The 13,043-nt window shown below is 46.2% G+C and overlaps 1 protein-coding gene across 2 annotated transcripts in view; it reads right to left on the bottom strand.

The window, feature by feature from the left end:
• LOC308469377 (uncharacterized protein) overlaps window positions 1-13,043 on the bottom strand; it is a 54,964-nt gene that overhangs the window by 23,919 nt on the left and 18,002 nt on the right. Inside the window, exons 1-3 of one of the 2 annotated variants that reach the window (XM_080991725.1) lie at window positions 10,368-10,449; window positions 7,455-7,635; window positions 6,108-6,252 (exon numbers count right to left, since the gene is read on the bottom strand). In XM_080991725.1, the coding sequence (XP_080847851.1) occupies window positions 6,108-6,252; window positions 7,455-7,553 (244 nt within the window). In that variant the 5' untranslated portion in view covers window positions 7,554-7,635; window positions 10,368-10,449. Of the gene's footprint in view, window positions 1-6,107; window positions 6,253-7,454; window positions 7,636-10,367; window positions 10,450-13,043 lie in introns of those variants that run through there. The other variant, XM_080991724.1, reaches the window with a different exon arrangement.

Here is a 13,043-nt window from a genome sequence, read left to right as displayed (position 1 = left end):
TGTTTGCGTCGTGAGTTGAAGCCTGGGAAACAGGACAGTGCTGAAAGCTTCAAGGCCAGCCATCTGCTGCAGAGGGAGATACGTGCTGCAGAGCTGTCTGGGAACTTTGAGATAAGTCCAGTCTTCAGAGGAACGCAGGAAGTTGTGGTTACGGACGCTGCCAAGGACAGGTGCAGCCAGACGTTTGTTGGCATGGCAACGCTACAGAGCAATGCCAGCAGGGACACAACTGTGAAGTGGGTGTTGGACTCAGGAGCGAGTCATCACCTGATAACGCCATCTGCTGGGGAGCTGCGGAATTGCAGAGCTGTTTTGACTGGGATGACTTGTAAATTAGCTGACGGGACAAAACGAAATGTTTCTAAAGCTGCAAATGTCTATGTTTCTGTTTTGCAGGCAGAGCTGGAGTGCTTCATTGTACCAGGGATGAAGTGTTGCCTGTTATCGATTTCTGCTCTGGCGAAGCAGGGATACAAAATTTGTTTTGAAAATAATACCTGTTCCATTTTCAGAGGGGGGAGGCAACTTGTCAACGTGGAGAGCAAGGACAATCTCTTTGTTCTGGAAACACCTCTGGAGGGTGGTGGGAATGCAGGGAAAGCACAGGCGCAGTGTGCTAGTGTTCCCAGCCATGATTCATGTGTTCATGTATGGCACAAGAGAATGTCTCATGCTTGTCTGGAAGATGTTAAGAGGTTGCCAGGCTGCACCAAAGGTTGTAAAATCACGCCATGTGAGGGATCCCTAGTGTGCAGGGCATGCAGCAAGGTAAAAAGGTGCAGGTTTCCCGGGGTAAAGAGGGTAACCACAAAACCTTTTGAGTTGATTCACACAGACCTTACAGGACCAATGAAGTGTGAGAGTCTGGGTGGGGCCAGTTATCTGCTATTAATATCGGATGATTTTACTCAGAATTTATGGTCTTTTTCTCTCAGGTCACAGAGAGAGGCGGCGCAACTCATCCAGGATTGGGTTGCGGAGGTGGAACTAAGGTTCTCCACCAAGGTGCAAGAGTTCAGGAGCGACCGTGGGTCACAGTTCACTGGGTCTGCTCTGAAGGAGTTCTTCAAGGAAAAGGGAATTCGTCACCAGGTGACGGGTGCAAAGTCTCCTCAAGAGAGAGGCGTGGCAGAGCACAGGAGTGAAGCACTGGCTGAAGCTGTCAGGATTTTACTGTGTGACTCTGGGCTGCCTCAGAGCTTTTGGAGTGAGGCTTCGAAGTTTGCCAGCTTTGTTTTTAACAGGTCCTACAATCACGATGTAGGTGACACACCGTATTTTCTGTTGCACAAGAGGAAGCCACAGGTGCATTTCTTCCGTTCGTTTGGTTCCAAGGCTTCAGTGCCAATACCAACAGCGCAACGGAAGGAGGGTGGTCCTAGGTACCAGGACATGATTTTCTGTGGGTATGATCCTGCAACAAATGGGTGGAAGTTTGCATACCCAGAGGGTGATCAGACCAAGCTGCTGGTCAGCAAGCATGCTGAGTTCTTTGAGCAGGGTGGTTGGTCACAACCTAGGTATGGTCCTGATTTTCTCTCAGACTGCTTGTCCGATTCTGAGGGGGAGGAAAGGGAGGAAGAAAGGGAGGAAGGAGAGGCAGAGGCGGAGCCTGTTGCTGAAGACCAGGTTGCCGATGATGGTCAAGCACAGGGGTGGGTTTCTCCACAGGTTAAGAGAGAACCCAAGAGTGAGCCTTCATCTCCTGTTAGCCAAGTGCGGGAGGCCCGAAGACGCAGCAAGTCAGAGGGGGAGTCTTCTGAGCTTGCTGGAGACACACTTGCTGACCCCAGTGGGTCAGGAGGAGCGCCCGAGTTTGTGCTCCGGCGGTCAACTCGGACCACAAAGGGGATTCCACCGGAGAGGTTTCAGGTCACCAGTGCGTGGGTTGGTTTCGCACAGTGTGATTCTGGGAGTGTGGAAGGGATTCAACAATTGCCTGGGATAGATGCCAGTGGGAGGCAAAAGGCAATGGGAGGTGAGTTGAACTCAAAGAGGTCTGTAAATAGGGGTTCACAGTTTCCCTCAGGATTCGTGACGAGAGGGGGTGTTAATGGTTTCAGAACTCACAGAGTTAAAGAGTTCTGGTGACGTCTCTTTCCTGAGGCGTGGTTAGAAACACTTAAGGGAGGGGTTTGACTCCGTGTGTTTCAGTCTGACTCTCGGACGCCATGCGAAAGGGAGAATGTGTCAGTTCTCGCCAGGTCTGAATTTATGGTGTTATTCTTCATGATTAAAGAACAAGGGGAGATAAGGACTGCCTTGTGTCTGCTCTGATTTATTCCACACGTGCTGCACTTTGCTTCTCACCGCTGTGTTTCGCTCTGCTACCGGCAAGAGAAAGAGGCCTGAGGAGGACTTTTGCAGGAGGCACGGATAGCTTGCAGAGTTTTGCAACGGAAGTGTGCCAGGCTCCATGTTCAATCTCTGTGTACACTCTTGTCCGGTGTAATCCGGTGTAAACTGGGCAGAATTAAACCCATTTCAGCAGGCTGCTCTGGAGTGAGATGGTGATGGAGGAAAATGTTTCTGTTTCATCATGGCTGTTAAGATAAATCACACTGCCCCCACACGGGCCTTGGACTTGTCTGTTCATTCCCAACAGCAAGGGCTGGTGGACTGGGCTCCCTTGCCTGCTTCCTTGCTTACCCCAAGGCCACCTCAGCTCCTGGCACCTAGCACCCCCTAGCCAGCCCCAGAGGCCCCATTCGCCTGCAGAGCTTGTACCCATGGCTGCTGTAATGAACAGCCATGTGAGCCTTGGGGAGGTAGACGTGAGAGGGCATGAGAGGACAGAGGGAAGGAAAGAGGGACAGAGGCAGGTGTTGCCCATAGCACCCCTGACCTTCAGTCAAGGCACCCCAGGGTGCCACGCCACACTGGTTGAAAACCACTGCTCCATGCAATTAAAAGGTTTCTCCCCTGTGAGTTATTTGGTGCAAAGTAAGGTGAATATTCTGAATGAAGCTCTTTCCACACTCCTTGCATTTAAAAGGTTTCTCCCCGGTGTGGATTCTCTGATGATTAATAAGGTGGTTGTGCTGTCTGAAGCTCTTTCCACACTCCCGGCACTGGAACGGTTTCTCTCCTGTGTGGGTTCTTTCATGTGAAGTAAGGCTACTTCTGTCGGTGAAGCTCTTTCCACATTCCATGCACTGAAATGGCTTTTTACCAGTATGGGTTCTTCGATGTATGGTAAGACTACTGCTGTGCCTGAAACGCTTCCCACATTCCTTGCATTTAAATGGCGTTTCCCCTGTGTGGGTTCTTTGATGTTCAGTAAGGCTACTACTGAAACTGAAGCTCTTCCCGCACTCTGTGCATGGAAATGGCTTCTCACCTGTATGTGTTCTCTGATGACGAATAAGGTGAGAATGCCGTATAAAGGTCTTCCCACACTCGGTGCATTTAAATGGTTTCTCTCCTGTATGAATTCTGCGATGCCTATTCAAATACGATTCATATCTAAATGTTTTCCCACAGTCTGGACACGTTTTCTTGTTTTTGTCTTTTGGATCTTCTTGTAGTATCAGGAGTTCTTGGACGTTGATACCCTGAAAAATCAAGGATTTCTTCCTCCCATTCTTTGACTTGTTTCCTTCATGTGTTTCGGGTTCCTTTTGTGTTTCGAACTTATTTTTTCCTGCTTCATGCATAATTGTTTCTGAAGACACCACAGATGAGTCCCTGTAATTCCCATCGTTCTGCCAATCATCTGGTGGGGGGGGGGGGAGGCAGAGAAAGAATTTCATGTGTGAATTTCAAGGGATAAAAAATGGCAGAGAAAGGCGTGTTCTTAGATCTTCTGCCAATGCATAGGGCAGGGCTTGTAGATCTAGCAGGATCCACCTGGTATTTGTGAACAGTCATGGTGGAAACCAAGTCATATTTCTAAATATGGGGAATATCTCAACATGTGGAAGGGAAACCGCAAGCTGAAAGACATCTTTATAAGAAGAGTCCCACAGGATCAAGCCAAAAACCTATCTAGTAGAGTAGTGGTGGCCAAACTTGGCCCTCCAGCTGTTTTTGGACTACAACTCCCATCATCCCTAGTTAACAGGACCAGTGGCCAGAGATGATGGGAATTGTAGTCCCAAAACAGCTGGAGGGCCAAGTTTGACCACTACCGTAGTATAGCTAACAGTCTTCTGCTGTTGTCCTGATTCAAGAGGTATCAAGCACATGGTCATCATAACAAGTAGCCTTTAGGAGCTTTCTCATCCATGAATTTGTCTGATCCCCCTCTAAGTCCCACTGGGTCTATCTGCCCTGGATGATATTCCACAGGAATGGAAAAATCCTTCCCCCAAAATGCCCCGTAAGACATCTAAGATACCTATTGATATCATCACTTCTTTGGGATCATGAATGAACGGACCTTCTCCTTCTTCCCAACAGGAACTGAGGTCCAATTCTGCAAAGGAGACAGAAGAGACTAGTTACTTTGGAACTCAAACTATTCAGCCAATCCAAACTGAGCCATTGCTTATGACCTCAAGCCGAAAAAAGAGGGATAATTTTGATATTCTAATTCCTGCGCCACAGATAGGACAGGGCTGTATGGTCATAGCAGGATCAGTCTGGCACTTGTGGAAATGGGATCACTGGATCTGAAGCTCAGTGTGATCTACCTTTTGGAAATGATACTGGAGAATTTAACAAACCCCAATGCTTTCCTTCATTTTATCACACAATATTTTTTAAAAATCACCCTTCTCCTCCAAAAGTGATTCAGTGGTATATCCCCCCAAAATTACACTTTTCAGTGTTGTGAGAATGGATTTGCAATTGATTCATGGTGGCAGCAGGTGGAAAAAGATATCTCTAATATCACAGCTCTGAAACGGAAATAATGGTACACTGCACATTAATGCTCCCATTGTAAACATGTCCCCCCCTCCGAAGAATGTATTTTTCATTTCTTCAGAGACAACATTCAAATGAGCATTGTGGGATTGCAAGCCTCATTTTAATTTCCAGTTTATGACTGTGTTATAATTCATATATTGAAAGGAGTGGGGCAGGTTGATTGAAAGATGTTTTTGCACCGGTTATGCAACGGATAAATTGGGAAGGAGTTTTTTTTATATCCCACCTTTTCCAGACCTAAAAAATACAACTCATTAAAAGGGTTTGACAGTTGTTTTCCAAATTAGTATGCCCTGTAACATACAACAATGTATTTAGGGGTGATGCAGTGAGAGCCAGTGTGGTGTAGTGGTTAAGAGCGGTGGTCTCGTAATCTGGTGAACCGGGTTTGCTTCCCCGCTCCTCCACATGCAGCTGCTGGGTGACCTTGGGCCAGTCACATTTCTCTGAAGTCTCTCAGCCCCACTCACCTCACAGAGTGTTTGTTGTGGGGGAGGAAGGGAAAGGAGAATGTTAGCCGCTTTGAGACTCCTTCGGCTAGTGATAAAGCAGGATATCAAATCCAAACTCTTCCTCATCTTGATCTTAAATTTGTTGGCGTTGAAAGGCGCCGAAATAAGACGTTAAGTGTAGACATTTTAAGTGTTGGCATCCAATGTTCCAAAAACCCTCTAAGGCTACAGGAAGTTGCATGTCAGACTCTTTGTCTTTTGAGGCCCAGCACTGACCACTCAAACTAGGAGTGGATCTCCAGGATATTGGGCAGAGAAATGTCTTCTTTCCTATCAGTTGCTTCCTGATCCTTTACCCTTCTAGTACATGGGTAGGCAAACTAAGGCCCGGGGGCCAGATCCAGCCCAATCGCCTTCTAAATCTGGCCTGCGGATGGTCTGGGAATCTGCGTGTTTTTACATGAGTTGAATGTGTCCTTTTATTTAAAATGCACCTCTGGGTTATTTGTGGGGCATAGGAATTCATTCTTTTTATTTTTTATTTTTCCAAAATATAGTCCGGCCCCCCCACAAGGTCTGAGGGAGAGTGGACCGGCCCCCTGCTAAAAAATGTTTGCTGACCCCTGCTCTAGCATCTTCTGCATATAAATCAAGGGCCTCCCCAAACATCCAGAGCGCACGGTCCAGACCCCCATCTCCATAACAGCCTCCCAAATGTGCCCAAATAATGATTTCAAACCTTCCAGCACTAGCAGTCATGGAAATAAAACACATGGTGTTTACCTAGAGAGGCCACCATCTCATAATTCTCCTCCATGACTTCCCTGTGCAGAGCTCTTTGGCCTGGATCCAGCAGAGCCCACTCCTCCTCCGTGAAAAACACAGCCACCTCCTCAAAGGTCAAGATGGCCTGGAAGCTCGACAAACCCTGGAGAGAGAGAATAAAATATGGTTTCTTCAACATCTTGGGTGGGTGTGTGTGTGGAGTGGGGATCCTGGAAATGATAGGCCAGTTAGTTTAACCAATATTCTGGGGAAGCTAGTGGGAGACATTCCAGCATGTCTTGTGCAATGTTCAGCCTTGTCTTAACAAGCATGTAGAGGCGATTCAGTTGACATAGACTTTCTTTTTTAAAAATAAAAAATATTTTTTTTATTGAGTTTTACAAATAATTTCTGAAAATCATATCCCATACTTTTTTATTTTATACAATGTTTTTGGACTTCCATCCACCGCATCTGAAGATTTTTCAATCTTTATCACTTAATCTACATTTCTTAATTTCTCTATTACTTTTAATTGTCCTTAACCAATAACTCTCTTCATAATCTTCCCTGCAACATTTCGCATAATCCTCCTTACAAAACGTCTTGCAGTCCTACTAGTGTAATCTGTTTTTTACAATTGCTTTTCAAATAGTTCAAATATTTACTCCAGTCCTCTGAGAATCTCTGGTCCCGTGACATAGCAGACTTTCAAACGGGTTTTGACGAACCAGCTCACTAACAATTACTGAGACATTGTGTTCTTGTTTTGTATTTTTATGTTGTGAGCTGTGCCCTGTGATCGTCGGATGATGGGTGCTAAAAGGTAAAGGGACCCCTGACCATTAGGTCCAGTCATGGCCGACTCTGGGGTTGCAGCGCTCATCTCTAGAGCCAGGGCCTTCTCGGCTGCGGCTCCAATCTGGTGGAATGCTCTGTCACAAGAGACTAGGGCCCTGCGGGACCTGACATCTTTCCGCAGGGCCTGCAAGACAGAGTTGTTCCGCCAGGCCTTTGGTCAGGGCGCAGCCTGACTCCCTCCTCTGGCAACCTGCACAGAATTTTGCTTAATCGGTTGCCATCAATTTGATTTTAATTAATTTTTATAATGAAATATTTTTAGATTGTGTGATTATTTGACTGTTTGATTATTTGATTGTTGTTAGCCGCCCTGAGCCCGGCTTCGGCTGGGGAGGGCAGGATATAAATAAAATTTATTATTATTATTATTATTATTATTATTATTATTATTATTATTATCTCGCTTTATTGGCCAAGGGAGCCGGCGTACAGCTTCCGGGTCATGTGACAGGGGGAAGCATCTGCACTGCCTGCTTTGCGTATCCCCAATTATCTTTCCCTTACCTGAGATGGCTGCTTGGAAGCTGTTTCTAGTCCTCCCCAAAGAAAAGAGGGTTCGGGTGGTGCCTCTGAAGCCATTGTGCTGGGTGGAGGGAGAGACATAAAGTGGGCCACCTCTGGGACTCTCACAGCAGTTGCCACGATCCACAGGTGCGCTTCAAAAGAGGTAGAAGCTATCCAGTACCTGGGGGAGAGATGGACCAAGGGAGGGTCATCCTTTACAGTGGTACCTGGGTTACAGACGCTTCAGGTTACAGACTCCGCTAACCCAGAAATAGTACCTTGGGTTAAGGACTTTGCCCCATTAGCTAAAGTGGTACCTCAGGTTAAGAACAGTTTCAGGTTAAGAACGGACCTCCGGAACGAATTAAGCTCTTAACCCAAGGTACCACTGTATATAAATTTGGGTTTCATTGCTTTAAAAACTATAAAGCTGCTGAAGACAACTGTCGCTTTGCACCTGTGGGAGGCTGTGGGGGAATCCTTTTGGCTCCTAATGATGATGATACTAATACTAATAATAATTTTCTTTATACCCTGCCCATCTGACTGGTTTTCTCCAGTCATTCTGGGCAGCTTACAGAATATATAAAACATAATAAAGCACCAAACATTAAAAACTTCCTGATACAAGGCTGCCTTCAGATGTCTTCTAAAAGGTGTATAGTTCTTTATCTCCTTGACATCTGAAGGGAGGGCGTTCCACAGGGAGGGTGCCACCACCGAGAAGGCCCTGTGCCTGGTTCCCTGTAACTTCACTTCTCGCAGGGAGGGAACCAGCAAAAGACCCTTGGAGCAGGACCTCAGTGTCGGGGGTTGAGCGATGCGGGTGGAGACGCTCTTTCAGATATACTGGGCCGAGGCTGTTTAGGGCTTTAAAGCTCAGCACCAACACTTTGTGAATTGTGCTCAGAAACTTACTAGGAGCCAATATACATCCTTTAAGACCAGTGTTATATGGTCTTGGCGGCCGCTCCCAGTCACCAGTTCAGCTGCCGCATTCTGGATTAGTTGTAGTTTCCGAGTCACCTTCAAAAGTAGCCCCACGTAGAGCACATTGCAGTAGTCCAAGCGGGATGGCCTGATCTGTATCAGGATTTGCCAAAATCTCTTAAGAGACTCCCAATCAACTGTAGGAAGAATGAGAAAAAGTGATACATTCAGGCGACGGCTTTCTTCTCTCTCTTCCACACATTTAGGAAAGCTTTTAATGTTTGATGCATTATTGTATTTTAATATTTTGTTGGAAGCCACCCAGAGTGGCTGGGGAAGCCCAGCCAGATGGGTGGGGTATAAATAAATAAATTATTATTATTATTATTATTATTATTATTATTATTATTATTATTACAGGCGGAGGAAGGAGAGAAAGGAAGCAGAATGGAAATAATGAAGCCAGCAGAGAAAGGTTTCGGAAAGCTCAATCTAGCTGCAGTTTCAAAGAGGGAGCAAGAGGGACGCAAAGGCTTTCCCCCACATTTGAGAGTCTCTCCCTGGGCCCCCACCCTTCACCTTTCAGCAGAGAGAAGGTCCAGGGTGCTTTAACTGAGTTTCTTTAGCTGAAATTCCTGCACTGCAATAATAATGGGTTGGAACAGATGACCTTTGGCGTCCCCTTCCAACTTTGCAATGCTACGAAATCCAAAAGGTGTTTTGCCCTTGTTAAGGAAAAATATAGGTGCAAGGCTGCTCAGTCACCCAGCTCATTGGGCAAAGCCCGCGGGTCCCTGCAGAATAAAGGAAGGAGTCCAGCCACCAACCGGAGCAAATAGCTGTAGACCAAAGTTTATTGCGCAAGAGGTTCAAAGAATAATTTTGAATCCTGAGGATGGGGTGACAAGGACTTTTAAAACTTCCCCACCATATCCCAGAATACAGCATCATTGATACAGCATTGCTACATCACTGACATGTCACAAAAGGGGAGGGGTAGGCAGGGGTTAGGGACGCGGGTGGCGCTGTGGGTTAAACCACAGAGCCTAGGACTTGCCAATCAGAAGGTCGGCGGTTTGAATCCCCGCGACGGGGTGAGCTGCCGTTGCTCGGTCCCAGCTCCTGCCAACCTAGCAGTTTGAAAGCACATCAAAGTGCAAGTAGATAAACAGATACCGCTCCAGCGGGAAGGTAAATGGCGTTTCCGTGCACTGCTCTGGCTCGCCAGAAGCGGCTTAGTCATGCTGGCCGCATGACCCGGAAGCTGTACGCCGGCTCCCTCGGTCAGTGAAGCGAGATGAGCGCTGAAAGCCCAGAGTCGTCCGCGACTGGACCTAATGTTCAGGGGTCCCTTTACCTTTACCCAGACAGGGGTTACATTAATTTAACCTTGGCAAACATGTCCAGACCAGTCCTTGGTACAAGATTAGCATAAGCAGACATGTCAGGACAAGACCCAGGTATAAGATGAGCAAAGGCAAACACCTCTGAAGTCCCACCACCCAAATTACTTCCTTTGCATGTCTGGACCCCTTGGCAAGTCTGGTGATGGGATTAGGCTTTCCTTGGCCAACAACCAGCTCAGCGATTGTCACCTCTGGGCACTTCCTGGGGTAGGATGTGTGCTTGGGGAGGTGGCAGGGAAAAAGAGTCCTTTTTTTCCAAGGGCAAAATTAGTGTTGAAATGGCGGAAACTGGCAAAGGAGTTGATTTTATAGGATGGTTAAAGCTAGGTAACTTCCCTGAGCTGTCAAGTCGAAAGGATACATTTATGCATAATATTGGTAATATTTAACAACTTTAAAGATGTGCCCCCCCCCTGTAATTCCCATAACAGTCCTCCAGCTCTGGAGCCCGAAAGCAGCATGTAGCCATTGCGCCCCCCTCCCCACACAATGTGCATCCTTGCCTGCTAGGAAAGCATCCTTTCCCCCCTCCTCTGCAAAAAAATCAACATTTCCTCCATCACCCCAATTATTGCACCTTTTCCCTCCTCTGCAGCCTCCTCCTTAAGCAAGCCTGTTTCTCCTCTCAGGCTGTGAGCGGGGTGCCTCTCTCTCCCCCCCCCATACTCTCTTCCCTCCCCCCCTCCTTTTGATGGGCAACTTCCTGCCTCTCTAAGAACCAGAGCTCAGTTCCTTCGCCCAGGAAGAGGACTGAGTGGCAGGAACACCTCCCCTTGTGCAAGCCTTAAGATTTCCCACCGCTGCTTAGTAATGACTTATCAGGCTTGGAAAAGTTGGGCCACCGTTTTTGCTGAGTTAAACTAAATCGTTTTGATTGGATTTTTGCACAAGTGTGCAATTCACTTGCTGTTTTGAATTTATCTTTGTTAGCGGGTCGTGCAAAGCGTCCCTATTTTCCAGGGACGGTCCCGGATTTACACAAGCTGCCCCAGTTTCTTGACTTTATAGAATCAGAGAATCGTAGAGTCGGAAGGGACCTGAGGGTCATCTAGTCCAACCCCCTGTGATGATGATGATGATGATAATAATGATATAATAATAATAATAATAATAATAATAATAATAATAATAAATAATAATAATAATAATTTTTATTTATACTCCACCCTCCCTGGCCAGAGCCGGGCTCAGGGCGGCTAACACCAGTAAAATTACAATAGAAACATAATGGGGGGAGGGACCAATTTAAAATACAGGTTAAAATGCAGTTTAAAAAGCAGCCTCATTTTAAAAGTAGCCCATAAATCAAAACCGTAAGGGGAGGGAAGACATAAGGGTCCCACTGAGTTCAAACCAAAGGCCAGGCGGAACAGCTCTGTCTTGCAGGCCCTGCAGAAATATGCAGGACCACGCTGCTGTCCCGTGTGGGGATCGAACCTGCACCCTTGACATCCCTATTTCCATAGGGTTCGGGTTTCCGAGTGGCTAGGGAAACCAAGCTGGATGGGGAGGGGAAGCTACCAGCATGAGTCTGACCAAACTGCGGGAAGCAGTGGAAGACAGGAGTGCCTGGCGTGCTCTGGTCCAGGGGGTCACGAAGAGTCGGGCACGAATAAACGACAAAACAACAACAACAACAACAATAATAATAATGTATGAAGTTACATTGAAAGACCTACGTTGGCTCCCTGTATGTTTCTGAGCACAATTAAAAGTGTCGGTGCTGACCTTTAAAGCCCTAAACGGCCTCGGTCCAGTATACCTGAAGGAGCGTCTCCACCCCCATCGTTCTGCCCGGACACTGAGGTCCAGCGCCGAGGGCCTTCTGGTGGTTCCCTCACTGCAAGAAGCTAAGTTACTGGGAACCAGGCAGAGGGCCTTCTCAGTAGTGGCACCTGCCCTGCGGAACGCCCTCCCACCAGATGTCAAAGAGAAGAACAACTACCAGACTTTTAGAAGACATCCGAAGGCAGCCCTGTTTAGGGAAGCTTTTAATGTTTGACGTATTAATATTTTTTTGGAAGCCACCCAGAGTGGCTGGGGAAGCCCAGCCAGATGGGCAGGGTATAAATAATTTATTTTTATTTTTATTAGACACCCCCCAAGCGAAGGAGATAAGTAACTCTACAACTTCAGAAGACATCTGAAGGGAAGTTTTTTTAAATGTTTCATGTTTTATTATATTTTTATCCAAGGTGATAAGGGGCAGCCCAGGCAAATGGGAAGGGTATAAATAAAAAAATTATTACTATTATTATTATGGAATAGGGCGTCCCTATTTTCTTTGATGAAATGTTGCAGGGTATTCCGATTAATGTTTTTTATAGGATATTGGACAAGGTGGGAGTTTATGGCCTGAAAGGAAGCGCAGCTGGCTTCATGGAACCGCCCGAGGATGGAGCTTGCAAGTGTTAGAATGCAAAACGTATAAAGGTGTATAACTTGCTGTTGAAATGGAATACTCAGGATGAAACGGTCAAATCTGCTATGATTAAATGGGCACAAGACGTTGGACATAATATTATGTTCGCTGACTGGGAACAGTTGTGGACCACCGGTATGAAATTTACGGCATGCAATGCCTTAAGGGAGAATATTATGAAAATGATATATAGGTGGTACATGACCCCAGTCAAGCTTGCAAAAATTTATCATTTGCCCGATAACAAATGTTGGAAATGTAAAGAAACTGAAGGTACATTCTTTCACCTTTGGTGGACGTGCCCAAAGATTAAGGCTTTCTGGGAAATGATATATAATGAACTGAAAAAGGTATTTAAATATACCTTCCTGAAGAAACCAGAGGCCTTTCTCCTGGGCATGGTCAGCCAATTGGTGCCAAAGAAGGACAGAACTTTTTTTATGTACGCAACAACGGCAGCAAGAATACTTATTGCAAAGTACTGGAGGACACAAGATCTACCCGCCTTGGAAGAATGGCAGATGAAGGTGATAGACTACATGGGACTGGCAGAAATGACTGGCAGAATCCGAAACCAGGGAAGAGAGACGGCGGAAGAAGATTGGAAGAAATTTAAGGACTATCTTGGGAAATATTATAAAATTAGTGAATGTTAGATTGATGTTGGACTGAATAAGTGGTTACCAGCTGTAATGATTAAGATAATTGGGGGGGAAAGAAGAAAGGTGTAAATTTAAGTGAAAATTAAGGGTGAGGATTTGCTGAATGAATAATTTGAATTGGAATACAAAAAGGGGAGGTATGAGGAGGTCCGAGAAATAAGTTAAAAGA

The sequence above is a fragment of the Podarcis pityusensis genome (genome assembly GCF_964106645.2).
Source record: "Podarcis pityusensis genome assembly, chromosome: 2".
In the NCBI taxonomy this organism is placed as follows: domain Eukaryota; kingdom Metazoa; phylum Chordata; class Lepidosauria; order Squamata; family Lacertidae; genus Podarcis; species Podarcis pityusensis.
This window is presented reverse-complemented; position numbering and strand designations above follow the sequence as displayed.